Source organism: Oryx dammah, unplaced genomic scaffold (genome assembly GCF_014754425.2).
Source record: "Oryx dammah isolate SB20612 unplaced genomic scaffold, SCBI_Odam_1.1 HiC_scaffold_26, whole genome shotgun sequence".
NCBI classification, from domain to species: domain Eukaryota; kingdom Metazoa; phylum Chordata; class Mammalia; order Artiodactyla; family Bovidae; genus Oryx; species Oryx dammah.
Window position 1 is genome coordinate 65,935,018 of NW_024070210.1, and position 15,029 is coordinate 65,950,046.

Consider the following 15,029-nt stretch of genomic DNA (forward strand, 5'->3'; position numbering starts at 1 on the left):
GATCTGGCCTTATCGCCTTGGTATAGTCTCCATATAACAAAGGGAAACCTAACACTCCAGCATCAAGAAACTTCTTACCTTTCTTCCGCAGCCCTGCCTGGGCTGTCCTTCACAAGTATGTTCCCTCTGAAAAGTGACTGTTGTGCCATATCTTCCATTCAGTAGTTGTAGTCTTACTTGTAGGTTGGGAGTAATTTCTATTGTGGCTTCAACTTTAAACAGCTGTTAGAACCTTCCTAATACCCTGTTTATCAAAACAGGGCCCTCTGGTGATAGCTGACAGTGTCTCCAAAGGCTGTCCCGGAACACTGCAGCTGTTTACTTTGCTTACATCTTCCACTCTTTCATGTCTTTCTGATCAGAGCCAGGCAGAAGCTCTCTTAAACCACAAAGAAGTACATGAAGGGAGAGGGGCAAAGTGGAGATGTGGCCAAACTGCTGTTAGAGCAAAAACTAGCTTCTGTCTTTCCAGCTTGTTTCCATTTGCTCTAAGGGGCAGCTTTCAGTTAGCCCAGGACACACTAAGAGGTTGACTTTTCTTACCCTTCTGTGTTTTTATCTTGTTTTCACCACTTATCCTAGCAAGACTACTGTTTTCACAGTTCCATTCAAAAAAGGTGAAGACTTTAAATCTTCTTCGTGATGTTTCTCTACCACTGTTTATATAAGCTTACATCCTTACTTTATTAAATTATCAAAGGTCAGAATCTGGCATAAGGTCCAAAGAAAGATGATAGGTGGAAATGAGATGATAGTACTGAGGCCCGTTGATTCCTGCCTGCCTGAATTTCTTTGCTGATCCTGTGCTACACAAACGTGATTCCCTTCCCATGATCAACTTTGTTTGATTTATATTGATTATCCAGAAAGTATTTGGGTTTTGTATGTACCCACTTCTTCCAAAGCATTCTTGGTATTTGAAGCTTAAATTGATTTAGGGAAAAGCACTTTTTCTAGGCAACATTTAAAGCCAAGTGCTTACATAGAAAGCAGCCTTCATGTTTCATAGTTGTATAGTTGTTTCCTTTTTTCTTCTAATCTGTAATGTATACAGAGAGACCTATAAGAGGAAGTCTGGATTTTTGAGAGAAGGTTGTCAGGACATTTTTACTTCTCATATTCCCCATGTTTTATGGAGCCAATAAAGAGTGAACTGCCCTGGACTGTAATTGCATTTATGGACATAAAATTTTTCATTTATACCACTTGGAGCTCTGTAGCCAACCATTCTGAAGAATAACCCCACTTTCCTGACATATTTACACATAAAAATTCCCACTGTTCTACTTAGGTATTATTTCTGAGGAGGCTGAAGTCTGAACTATCGTGTCTGGTACTGATATCTCCCTAAAAAGCAGTAGTAAATTGAAGAAGACTATAATTGTGTAAAGGTGTGGGGGCAAGCAGGAAGCAAAAGAAAGCTTTTCTCATCTGGCTGAAGGGTTCCTTTCCAGCATCCTTGTCTTTTCTGCCCCTCTCCCTATACTTGTTTGTAGAGTTTCTTCAGTAGCTTGTGCTAAATCTGAAATGGGAGTAATCACACCATAATTAGAAGGACGGGAAGAAAAGTTTTTAACATGTCTGAATGTTTTATACACGTCTTCAGATCAGGCCTGGGGTGTAAGTAAGGCAATATTTCATGAGATGTTTTAATTATATTGATTTCTAACCTATCTGTGGTGGAGAGAAACTGATTTCCTTTGAAGCCTCAACCCTGGCCTTGAGTTAAGACAAATTAATTTCCATGGCACATGCTATGAAAACTTTAGGGTCAGTTCAGGAAGAACTGTGTCACTAAGGAAGGAATTATCATTACCTGAGGAAATCGTTCTACAAGGTTAATAAACTAAGACCCTGGGAATTCATCATACCAAAAAACTAAAGTGCTTGGAGCGGTCACGCTTCTTAGAGCTAGAGCAGGAATCTACATGTCCTCAGGAAGGACGCGCTGAATGCTTGAGGAGGCAGCCCCTAAAGATACTAGAGTTTAGGAAATTAATGAAGCAAGCAACAGGGGTCAGCTCATGTGAGACGAAAGGGAGTGTGCATTTCCATTTGTGGGGAGGCAGGAATGGTATGTCATACTTCATCTCCCCTGCTTCTGAGCAGTTGGGAACGCTGCTTGGGGTGGGCAGAATGGGTGGAGGTGGGCTGTTTAGGGTAGAGCTGACTTGGAAGGCATGATTTAAGTAGAAATGGACATGTTTGCCTCCTTTTGGACCTCGTGGGTTTACTGCTTACGTACTTAAAGCATGACATCTGTGATTCTGTATATATCTTGGTTCAGGGCTCCTGCCAAGTAAGCTTAATGAAACATTAAAAAATATTTCACTACGAGCTGTGCCTTCGGAACCTCCTAGTTTTTAATCCTGAATTTGGAAGGCTATTAGCAAAATGAAATTGGAAAACAGGCGAACGTTTATAACTAAAAAAAGTTGTTTTGTTTTTAAACTGTAAAAGAGTGACTAGAAATGAGTCCAGACAGGAAAAACATTCTTTCCTGTGTCAACTGTTTTTGCCTTGTTCCTTCATGAATTTCTAACTTTTGATTTTTCATCTCAAGAACATGGGCCCAAAGTTTTTATATAATTCCAATGTATGTTCTGCTTTTCTTAAAAAAAAAAAAAAATAGCAAGGGAGAAGGGGGAGGAAGGAAAGAATTGGGAGTTTGGGATTAGCAGATGCAAATTATTTTATACATAGGATGGATAAACAGCAAGGGCCAACTGTATAGCACAGGAGCTGTATTCAATATCCTGTGATAAACCATAATGGAAAAGAATATATATATGTATAACTGAGTTACTTTGCTATATAGCAGAAATTAATACATTATAATAAATCAACTATACTTCAGTAAAATTTAAAGAAAATTAAAGTGGTCATCTTTGAGTGTAAAATTTTTAATCATCTGCTTTGTGTTTTCAGTCTTTATTTGCCTTTGTTCACCTTTCAGTGGGAAAAAAATGAATAACTTGAAAGCAAGAGAACAAACTCCTTTTGGAGTGGGTAAATGTGATATGAGATAACCAAAACCTGTTCTTAGCACTGTCTAGGCAAATTGATTTATGCCTGTGCCTTCTAGGTTTGGGGGGCTTTCCTGGTAGCTCAGTTGGTAAAGAATCTGCCCGCAATGTGGAAGATCTGGGTTCGATCCCTGGTTTGGGAAAATCCCCTGGAGAAGGGAATGGCTACCCCCAACTCCAGTATTCTGGCCTGGAGAATTCCATGGACTGAATAGTCCATGGGATTGCAAAGAGTTAGACACAACTGAGCGACTTTCACTTCACACTTCTAGGTTTTGGAGTGCGGGGTCTCAGCCAGCTACCCACTGTACTTTTGCATCTGGACCATAGATGGCACTGCTTCCTAGCAAACTCAGTTTAGCTTCATCTGCAAGCCAGAGTAGTGTACTCTTTGGTAAATTGGTAAATGATGTTCTTTCTCCAGTTTTGGTATTCTCTGGTTTCCACCGGGGCTTCCATGATGGCTCAGATCGTAAAGAATCTGCCTGCAATGTGAGAGACCTGGGTTCGATCCCTGGGTCAGGAAGATCCCCTGGAGAAGGGCATGGCAGCCCACTCTAGTATTCTCGCCTGGAGAATCCTGTGGACAGAGGAACCTGGCAGGCTACGGTCCATAGGGTCGCAAAAAGTTGGACACGACTGAACGACTAACACTAGTACTACTAGTTTCCAGCAGAAACTAGTGGCCCCATAGTTAGCTATCTGTTTGTTTATCTGTTCCAAGGCAGTATTTCTCAAGGTTTGGCTTTGTTGTTGTTCAGTTGCTTGCGACCCCATAAATTGCACCATGACAGGCTTCCCTGTCCTTCACCATCTCCTGGAGTTTGCTCAGACGCATGTCCATTGAGTCAATAAATGCCATCCAACCATTTTGTCTTCCGTTGCCCCCTTCTCCTCCTGCCATGAACAGAATGAGATGCTTGGATGTGTGTCAAAAACCTAGAACTAGTGACTCCTCCCTTAGACCTGTATCAAAATCTGCACATTAGATAAACTCCCAAAAAGGTTCTTTTGACAACCATTGCCCTAAATATTGATGAGCATAAAAATAGAAAAGTTAGTAGTAAGGTAGATTTTCGTAAATGTCTAACTTCTAAAAAATAATAGAAATAATAAGACTTTATAACTGGGTACAGTACTTTATGTTCTGATCTCTCCCATCTCTCTGCCCTTGTTCCTTCTAGCCACATTCTTCCTATCTCTTGGTCTAGCTCCATGACTCTTCTGAGCAATTTTCTGCTAATAATGAGACTTTAGCCTTTTTATCAACCTGGGCTTACACATAATCAAAACCTCCAAATTTTAACAAAAGGTAACCTCAGACTTCTTATCAACCCAGATGATTCACAGACAGTTGAATGCATAGTTGCTTATTAGAGTGGGAATAGCCTCAGGTCATTAAAAAAGAATTAAAGTCGAAGTTTTTAAATTGACAGACTTCTTTTCTGTTGGGGGTCAGCATTTGAATGTAGATGCATCTTGTGGTGAGATAAAAATTTGTGCAAAGTCTCTGCCCTAGCCCAGGAATGAATTCACTACTCTCTGGCAACCGCTTTCTCCGTTCCCTACCACCTAGTGCTCCCCACAGCATATATCCTGAAAGAAAGAGTCTGTTATCTTCCGTTGGGTTTGTCAGTCAGCAGCCTGGTCAGGGAAGAGGAAAAACAAATGTTGATAAACTTGGGCGTTGCGCCACAGAAGCGTTGAAGACAGCTTCCGACGCACCAGGAGAACACTCTTCAGTTCTTTAATGATGGCTGTCTCACACTCCCTTTGTGGCCTCACCACACTGTGTATGGCTTATAGAACTTTGCCAAAAGCACTGTGGCAGTGAAGGGAGATGGCAGAGTGACTCTCGCTATAGAATTACTCCTGGCCTAGTATCCCAATTATCTGCAAACTCCAGCAGTCTCTGGATCCTTAGTTTGTTGCAAGTTCATGTTATGGGGATTGGCCTTTTATCTGGGGAACCTCACTAAGTCACTTATTAAGTTTGTCAGAGCAAGGAAGTTAAAACCACTACCTAAGAATTATCCACATAAGTCTCATTTCAGAGTCAAAAGTTCCCAGAGGGCTTAGTGCGTGTGGAAAATGTGAAAGAACCATCTCACGTGAATCTTTCCCTGCAGGTCACCGCAGTGCCATTGGATTCTTACTGCAATGACCGAAGTGCAGAATATGAGCGGCGAGTGCTGAAGGAAGGAGGGAGTCTGGCAGCCAAGCAGTGTTTGTTGAATGGGGCCCCTGAACTGGCAGCAGACTGGCTGAATCGACGGTCCCAGTTCTTTCCAGAACCAGCTGGAGGACTGTGGAGCATTAGGCCTCAGAATGGCTGGTCTTTCATCAGAATTCCAGGTAACTTCTCCTTTCTCTTGGCATATGTTCATTCTTTGGCAAGGGAAGAACCAGGGTGTTAACTTCATGCAGTGGTTTCAAATATTTGGGATTCAAGAGTTCTTGGTGTTTCTATTTCCTCTTTTACCCTTAGTGACTATAGGTAAGAATACTGAAGAAATTTGTGAGTTGAATGGAAAGAGAAATCTGTTTTAGATTTCTGCCTAAATACTCTCTTTTGACAAGAGAAAGGAATACCAGTCTTTGGTGGCCAGGATCCGGAGTTGGGGTGGCGGTGGGGCCGCAGTGCAGGGAGGGTAGGAAAATGAATTTGGTAAGAAAGGCTTTAGGTCGAATGAGTACAGTTGTCTTGTGCCCTTGCCAGTGGAATGAATGAGAACGTCGTCACTCGCAGAAAGCCTAGTTTAAGTAGCATAAACAGTGTTCTGCACGAAGCACTAGAGATCTGAATGATAACCAGAAGAAAAACAGTGTTTTGTGCCAAAATGCTAGCAGATTCCCAGACCTCCTAGGGTCAACGTCGAGGGTTGAAGGGAAACTAGGTTTTCATCTTCACTTTAGCGAGACTACTTTTAAGGAAACTGAATACAGGGTTCATAGGCTTATGTTCTTCGTTACACCTGCTGGCACACTGAAGTAGTAGCTTAAAGCTTCCACGTTTGTTTCAGTTGTCCAACTTCTCTGCCACTTCGATTGTGTTCATCTTACAGGCATATGAAGGAAATAAACTAGAGTTAAGTGTTCAAAACAGAGGTTCTGCTGTTTCTAATAGATAACTGGGTTCTAGGCTTTAAGGCCTGGCTTTTCCATTTAATGTTAACTTTGTCAAGTGTTGAGGGACTTTGGGTCAACCTGTTAGTTGCTTTGGGGGTGCTTTGAACTGGAAGATACCATTTTGTGTATACAAGAGCAATATTTATATGACTTCATATCTGACTTAAATTAGATGAAAGCAGTGGGTGCCGGTCTGTTGTTGGAAAATAAGGGGAAGCTCAGGTATAAAGCAGGCCTGGATGGTAGTAGGAATAGAGGAATAGAATCCAGCAGGTTTGGAAACCACAGAGTCCCAGGCAGAAGATGAGCACAGGTGTTGAAAGAAATAAGATAACACCTTATTTCTCCTTTCTCCCTTCTTCATTCTGACTCCCAAGTTCCCAGTACACAAGGAGAAGGCTTATTGCTGGCGCTGTGGGAATCTCTTGTGGCTTTTCCTGTTCTTTGAAAGAAAAATGGACCTTGTTTAAATAGCAGGAAGTGTCTGAGTTCTTTTCGCATCGATAAAAAGCACCAGCCTCACTGGCTGTTTACTGTGAGAACCAACCAGCTCCTCACTGACCCCATTGTGCTCAGTAGACTGGCTGGGCAGGGCAGTGGGGGGTGGAGGGGGTCACTGGAACCTGTATTTTATCTCTCTTTCCTCTATACTTTTACGTTTTCTGTTTCCCTGGGAAGAGTTGGTTTCATTATATTCCTTGCAAGACTGATCAAGAATCTCTTGGATTTCACACCTTGAATGTGTCTCTGTGTCTCACCAAGAGAAGTATGTACAGTCCCTTCAAAAGTCTCCTCTCCTTGGAAAAAGGAGATTGTCTTTTACCTGTTATCCTAATTTTACTGCCACTGGATACATTCATTTTGTCGGTGACCCAACGTCTTATACTGTGGTCAGTAAGAGCTTGTGTCTAAGTGAAAATACTATAAGGTTGCATAGCAGGATTGTAGGAAAGACTGCAAGATGGTAGCATAGATCTGTTCATCTCACCATTTTTTGAGCTTCTGTTTTAAAGAAGGGGCTGGGCCCAGGTTTGACTTGGCAGAATCAGCCTAATTTCTTGGGAACTGTGCTCTTCTTGACTCTATGCCCTGCTTAGCTACAGGTGGTATTCTTGTCCAGGGCAACTTTGGTAGCTCCTGAAAACTGAGTAATGGATGTCAGTCCCAGAAGGCACTGGTGTGTGCCATGGAAGAAAACACTTTTCTGCTTAAGTGTTTTAAGGGTGTTGCTGGTCACTTTCTTTTTAGATCTTTTCCTTCAGGAAAGTCCAAAGAAATCAGTCCATCCACTTCATCTCCCCCACCTAAGCAGTAACAAGCTAACATTAGGTACAGCTTCTTGATTCTTTTAGGTTCATCAGAGTTCTCTTCTAAGTGTGTATACATCTTCATCTTTGAGTTTTCCTAATCCTAGCATCAGTGTGTTCTGCTTAGCAAAGTAAAGTAGATGTGAGAAGCAGGAATGTGTGAAAATCATCGAATCGTGATTTTGAGATGAATTGAAACTTCTCAAAATTCACACACAAGACAGATTTGTATATGCTTAAATATTTGTCTTGAGGGAGTATATGCAAGTGGAAAGAGGAGATAAGCAAGCTGCAGAAATCTGATGCTCTTAGCTTGCCCGCTCTTACTCAGTGACTGAAAAATATATGGGTTTCTTTTTTTTCCCCTTCCTGTGCTTTTAATGAGAAACAAGGAAACTTATTGTCTGAAGCTGATTGGTACCTCTGTGGGGAATGTTTAGGAGCTATCAAAATTGAGGGACCCCAGGGAACCCAATTAAAAGAGAAGGGTAATTGTGACAAGGAGAAACCCTTGGAGTTGTTATGAAAGCATTGCCTGCCTGATCAGACTGGGAATTTATACAGGCCTCCTTGTCTGGTGCCAACAAGAGGGCTTAGCAGTCGGTTCTGTCCCAGCTGCAGTCATTTGATTGTGTTGGTCAGGAGACCAACAAAAAGGAGAGCATTTCAATAATCTAAACAGGACCAAACAAAGAGACTGAACAAAGGTGTGTGCCACAGCGTCAGGGAGTGGGGGTAGGGAGAGAAATGTGGCCTGGCAATGTTCCGAAGGTGGGAAAAGGCAGGCTGTAGCGCAAAGGAGTAAACATCCAGGACCTGTGGCTTTGTAGCAAAAACAGAGTGGCTGATGATTTGTTGTGATGCTGTCAGCACATCCGTTCTCATTCAGTTTATACAATCAGTTGTGCACTTGGCAGATAGTGGCGAGAACAGAGAAATGACCATTGAAAACTCTTGGATTGCTCTCAACAGCCAGCTTCTGTAGTTCAGAGGAGAAAAACCATGGGTTCAGACCTAGAAACTAAAAGTAGACAATATGTTTTTCTTAACAGTTTTCTTGTTTTACTTTTAGTAGTTGTATTTCTAGCCTTTCTGTCTCCCTTCTTTTGTCCCACAACCACTTACAAATATACTCTTACCTCTCTCATTCCCCTAAGTTTCATCTCTTCCTCTCCTAATATCAGCAATTGTTAGGGCATGTTTATGGACCAGTCTGCAAACAGGAAATTCTACTTCCTGAAATGTGATGGGAGTTGAATGATACTGAATGGATAAGATGAAAATTTCTGAGTTAAGTGTTCTCTAAAGATCTCTGGCTGAAATGCCTTTTTTTTTTTTTTTTTTAATGGGAGGAGGAAGGAGAAAGGCACAAATTAGTGAGTGAGAGCAGCTTCCATTTCCCAGAAACCCAAAGTCTTTCTGAAAAAGCTGAATAAGCCCTAGTATCTTTATTAAATTACAGCTTAGGATAGTGATATTTACCAGCCAACCTATTTGAAATCATCCGAAAGAGAGTGTTTTTTATTTTCTTTTTGTTTTGTTTTTTAGTGTATTTCTTGGTGTTTAAGTGTCCCTAGGGGCAGGTAAGAACTTTTATTTTCTTGAGCTCCAAAATCACTGCAGATAGTGACTGCAGCCAAGAGATTAAAAGACACTTGCTCCTTGGAAGAAAAGCTATGACCAACCTAGACAGCATAGACATTACTTTGCCAACAAAGCTCCATCAAGTCAAAGCTATGGTTTTTCCAGTAGTCACTTATGGATGTGACAATTGGGCCATAAAGAAAGCTGAGTGATGAAGAATTGATGCTTTTGAACTGTGGTGTTGGAGAAGACTCTTGAGAGTCCCCTTGGACTGCAGAGAGATCAAACTAGTCAATCCTAAAGGAGATCAGTCCTGAATATTCATTGGAATGACTGATGCTGAAGCTGAAACTCCAATACTTTGGCCACTTGATGCGAAGAGCCAACTCATTGGAAAAGACCCTGATGCTGGGAAGGATTGAAGGCAGGAAAAGGGGATGACAGAGGATGAGGTGGTTGGATGGTATCACTGACTCAATGGACATGAGTTTGAGCAAGCTCCGGGACTTGGTGATGGACAGGGCAGCCTGGCGTGCTGCAGTCCATGCGGTTGCAAAAAGTCAGACACGACTGAACTGAACTGAAGAGCAGCCCTTGTTTCTCTACATTCTCATGCCTTCAGGAGGTAAACCTTAATTTAGCCATAGAACTGGCAGAAAGAGATACCTAGAGATAGGATGAACAAAGGAAAAACAGATTTCTCAGGTCACTTACAGCAGGTATGGCATGGATGTTACTCTTAGATGTCCACATGACCTGCTGTCTCTTGAATAAGAATGTGGAACAGGGAAATTTTCAGGTACCTTAGCTGCTTAGCAGATGTCTTATTGGGAACTGTCAGTTGGGAAGGGACCTCCCTCCCTCCTTCAGGATATTTCTTCCCAGAACACTACTGGATATGATTTTAAAGTACTTTGCATTCTTCTCTAGAGTACTTTCCTGCTCTCCTGATGGATAAGCATCCTGGTTGTAGTAATTTTGGCTGCATACAGCTTTGCAGTGAGTGATTTTGCTGCTTCAATTAAATACAACTTTCCACTTCCCCCTTTTCTTCTCCCTAGGCAAGGAGAGCCTCATCACTGACAGTGGAAAGCTGTATGCCCTTGATGTCCTGCTGACTCGGCTCAAGTCTCAAGGACATAGGGTCCTTATCTACTCCCAGATGACCAGGATGATAGACCTGCTGGAGGTAGGAGAAAGAATTGTGGGGACTAGGACACTTTGGCATTTGACTTATAAGAATCAGATGGGTATGACTAACGTCAGTGCTGCTTAATGTAAACACCAAACTTGTCTTCATGCTTTTACCATCTGTAAAGGCAGAGGAAGCAACTTCTGGCAGAGATGAAAGTATGTAAAGGACTTCTTCCTCCTTCTTTATAGCAATGAAATAGAATCCCCTCTTTCCTCCTTTTACTAGGGAAGAAATTCCCTAATTTTCGAGTAGATCAGAGCCTAGGAATTTCTTGAAAGGTCCTGTGAAATTCCATATGGAAAACAAGATTTGGAATTAGTTCTCTATTAGAGACCAGCTGTTCTACCTGAGTTAGTGTAGTAGTTCTCAACCTGATGACATTTTGCAGTCTTCTGGGGGAGCTTTAACAAATATGAATGTCTGGTCTCATCCTCAGAGATTCTTACATTAATATTAAAAGTTGAGAACAAAACCTAGGCATCAGGATACTTAAAAGCTCCCAAGGGGCTTCTAATATATAACCAAAGTTAGCAACCAGTGGATTATGGTGACAGAGAGAGCTCTGTCTTATTTTGCAGGACATATTTTGTTTCTTTTGTTACCTCTGGGTTGACATTTGCTCTACTTTCTTGTTGCTAAAGTAGTGGCTTATTATTTGGGGGAGAGAAAGTCATGGACATACAAACACAGGAGTGAAAATGAGGATAATGATCACAGACCACTAGAGTTAGTGCAAAAAATTTGGAAAATCATCCATCAAGGGACTAAAGCACCTGGATGTCAACAGTATATAAATATTCTCAAGTTTTTTTCATGTGTTTTAACTATCTAAGGCTTTAAATTTTAATCCTGCTACTCAGATACTAGTTGGTAGTAAATAAGTAAAAACTGGACCATGACTATCCCTATCTAGAAATAAGAGAGTTAGAGATTCTGTCGGTACAGAAGGAAAGAAGGGTAGCAATAAGAATTTTAGGTTCTTCAGAAGCCAAGGCTGGCTCACTGAATTTTACAGTGAGTTTATCTGAATTCAGTGGCAGGCTCTTACAAAAGCATGCAACTTCTTTTAGCAAGAGACATAACAAATGATATTCAGGGTCAAATTAATCACTGAGTTTTATTTTTAATAAAAAGTATGTAGCCTCTAGAAAGCTGTCAACAAGGGAAAGTTTCTTGTTTGTATTGTGAGTAGGTCATCTATTTCTTTTTTAATTAATTTTTATTGAGTATAGTTACTTTACAATGTTGTGATAGTTTCTGCTATACAACAAAATGAGTCAGTCGTAATCTGCATGTGTGTTCTCCCTTTTGGACTTCCTTCTCTGTAAAGCCACCGTGGTGCTTTCAGTAGAGCTCCCAGTGCTGGACAGTATGCTCTCGTGAGTTATCTATTTAGTATATAGTATCAGCAGTGTATCTGTGTCAGTCCCAGTCTCCAGTTCCTCCCACTCCTCTCCCTTTCCCCTTGGTATCCATACATTTGTTCTGAAAATCTGTGCCTGAATCCTTAATATTCTGCTCAAACTAAATGATGCCAAAACAATATGAGTAACTTTCCTTCAGTGGGACTTTTTTTAGATAAAACATTCTTGCCTTTTCCTGAAGAGTCAGGAAAGTATAGATGAAGTAGTAATGTTTCACTGATTAGAATTATAGAAAAAAGCAATATGCTAAGGATTTTGTGAGGGAATCATTGATCTTGTTTCCCCAAGGCTATATCAATATGTTATAAAGTCTTAAAAGCTGGTTCACATTAAAGGGAAGTTCCAGGAAAAAGGGAGTGCCACCAAAACATAAGCTAGCTCTGGTAGATGAAGGTGACTGTGGGTAGGTTAAGTTTGACAGAGTCCTGCATTTTAGTCCCTTATTCTGTATATTGCACATTTCTAGGTATTCATAAATATTACTTATTACTAAGATAAGTAATTCAAAGTATATTCAGATGAGTTTTGTTCAGGATGAGCGCTCTAAACCCTACTCACCAGGGTCCCTCTGTCTCTATGATCCAGCAGGATTTTTAGAGGGGATGGACTATGTGGGTAGGCTTAGCAAATACTGGCAGCTTGAGAAGCTTCTCTCAATGTAGTTGCATCACTCTATGGGGAATTATAAATTAGGGAAAAGCCAATTCAAATCCTGAATTTCACAACTGCTAACATTCTTTAGCCATGTGTATAACATGCATCTAGGATGCTGAAGCCAGCAAGTTTTGCAACTGTTTGTACTGAAAAATTAAAGTGAAACTGTTGTCTAGTTTCCTTACCACTATACTATTCCTATTACCACTGTACTCTTTTCCTTCAAGATTAAATTTAAAAGTTTCTTTTTTTTTAAGTCTGTTCATTTGTTTTAATACTGTTTACTCAAATGAATTACATTTTGTATTCTAAGAGGTTAGTCCTCCAGATTTATTTTGTGGGCATAGAATTACAGTGCCCACAGAGTTTAATACATGTCTAATCATTCATAGTCAGATGGCATCACCGACTCGATGGACATGAGTTTGGGTAAACTCCGGGAGCTGGTGATGGACAGGGAGGCCTGGCGTGCTGCGATTCATGGGGTCGCAGGGTCGGAGACAACTGAGCGACTGAACTGAACTGAATCATTCATAGAAGTGTAAATGTGTTGTGAATCTTGGGACAGTGCAGGATTAGGTTTATTTTTCATTCTTTTCAGAGTATTATGGGTTTTCCAGTCACTTTCATGATGGAAGCTTTCACTATAAAGCCATGTTCCATGTTTCAGTAGAGCCATGTTCCACTTTAGAACATGACCAAGTATTAAAAAAAAAAAATATCTTCACTTTGGCCTTGAGTCTTCATTCTCACGGTACTGTGGGTTTTTTTTTTTTACTTTTTGTACTTTTTAGAGTAAAAAAAAGAAAGTTTTCAGGATTGTCTTTTTCCCTGGACATCTTGCATCTTGTATATCAAAGAGGGAAGAAAAACTTACAGTAGAGCAGAAATTAGAGCTCGCATGGGGCTGTTGACGCTCTGCTGTGTAGCCGTGGAGTACGTTAGCATCTCTTTTACCCAACAGCCTTTTTGGGTTTTTTGTTCTGTGCTTTAACCCTGGCTCTGTGTTTGTTTCTGGGATTCAGAAGAACTAAAAGATAGTAAAAATTCACACATTTTTATATGGCCAGGTTTCCATTTTGGGAAAAATACTAGATCAAGGCACTTTGTATTTGCTCAGTATTTTCTAAAGTGATTGATAGCCTCCTTCTCTTGGGCAAAAATCTGATTTTAATTTAAATTTCTAGTAAATGTGTCAGATCTTCCAAATAGAATTCTGTTTTCAGGAATATTTTATTTTTTCCCATGGTATCCAAATAGTATTTCTGGATAAGGGATTTAAAAAGGAAAGTGATTTCCAGGGCCAAGAACTTTTAGTGTGCCATGGGTAGAAGTTAAGAACATAGAGGAAGGGTATGGCAGGTCACTAAACGTTATATTATCAGTTTATTTTGTATTTACCGAGTCACATATAGGATCTTGGCTGATGCGGCTACTATGAACACAGGCATAGCCCTTGTCCAGTTGGGATGGTGGCATCCAGCTGGATGTCAGAACTTTCCCCAACACCACCATTTTACCCTGGTTTGTGGCACTCCCCTTTACTCCCCATAGTTTAGAACTTGCAGAGAGCTTTAACTCACTACAGATGACTTAGGTTATCTCTGCATCGTCTCTGTTGAGATTCATTCCTATTGCATCAAGCAGCTGAGTCTGTAGTTTAAGGAAATAAGTCTCAATATTTTCTATGCAATACAAGAATACTTGGGAAGAGTCAGCCAACTGGTGCTGTATGTGTTGTGATTGTTAAGTATTGAAACCCAGACAAATCTTGCACTGCACCAATATATGAAAATAATACAACACAGAATTAAATCCAGATAATCCATAGCTAATGATGATATTTGAGACACTGGGTCGTATAAGTTGCATAGTCAGCAAGTACCTCACTGGGGAAGGATTCATCCCAAACAGACATTCTATCATTTATGGGCTGATTTTCTTAGAACTCCAAATAACCTTTGGGAACTATGGTTCTGAACATACAGGGAAACTAAATATTTTATAACTGCTCCATGGAATGAAAAGCAAATTGAGGTCACTGTAAACTAACATTTTCATTAGGTCTTAGAAATGATAGAAGGAAATTTGTGTTTGCAACCACGCTATATTTTTCCTGTTTAGTTCATTTCTTTTTATGAGGGAGGTGTTGTGCCAGGCAGAGGTAAACACCAGTTAAATGTGGTCTTTAACTTCAAGAGATGTGTTGAGTGAAGAATTTATGTATATGTACATCACACAAATAACTGTCAAGTATACCCTGATACTAATGCCAAAAATAAAGCATGACCAGAGCTGAAGATAGCAGGAGGGATATGTTTATTTCTAACTTGGTCACTTCAGGAAGGCTTCACATAAAATGACATAAAACCAAACTTAAATAGAATTTCAACCGTGAGGAAGAAGGGCATTTTCAGACTAAGGAAGCCACATGTAAAAAGGCATGGAGGTTGGAAGGTACATGACATTGTGTGGGTTGGGAAAGGAGGGTGAGTTCAGTGTAACTGGAGCATATCGTATAGAAGAAAGGGGAATAACAAGTAGGGCGAAGGCAGATTGTGGTGGGCCCTTCAGTGCCTTGTGATCAAGTCTTGCTCCATAGGGCTTTATATTAGATGAAGGAAGGATAACTGCCCTATTTCAGTCACTTGGTATGATTTGCTTGGACAAAAGAGAAATTGTAGACATTGAGAGAAGTCTCACTTTTTGC

At 40.6% G+C, this 15,029-nt stretch overlaps 1 protein-coding gene across 2 annotated transcripts in view; it reads left to right on the top strand.

Moving 5' to 3' along the window:
• Positions 1–15,029, top strand: part of INO80 (INO80 complex ATPase subunit) — a 121,221-nt gene that overhangs the window by 78,339 nt on the left and 27,853 nt on the right. For both annotated transcript variants that reach the window (XM_040226893.1, XM_040226894.1), the window contains exons 26-27: positions 5,156–5,381; positions 10,108–10,235. In XM_040226893.1, coding sequence (XP_040082827.1) covers positions 5,156–5,381; positions 10,108–10,235 — 354 coding nt within the window. The remainder of the gene's footprint in view (positions 1–5,155; positions 5,382–10,107; positions 10,236–15,029) is intronic.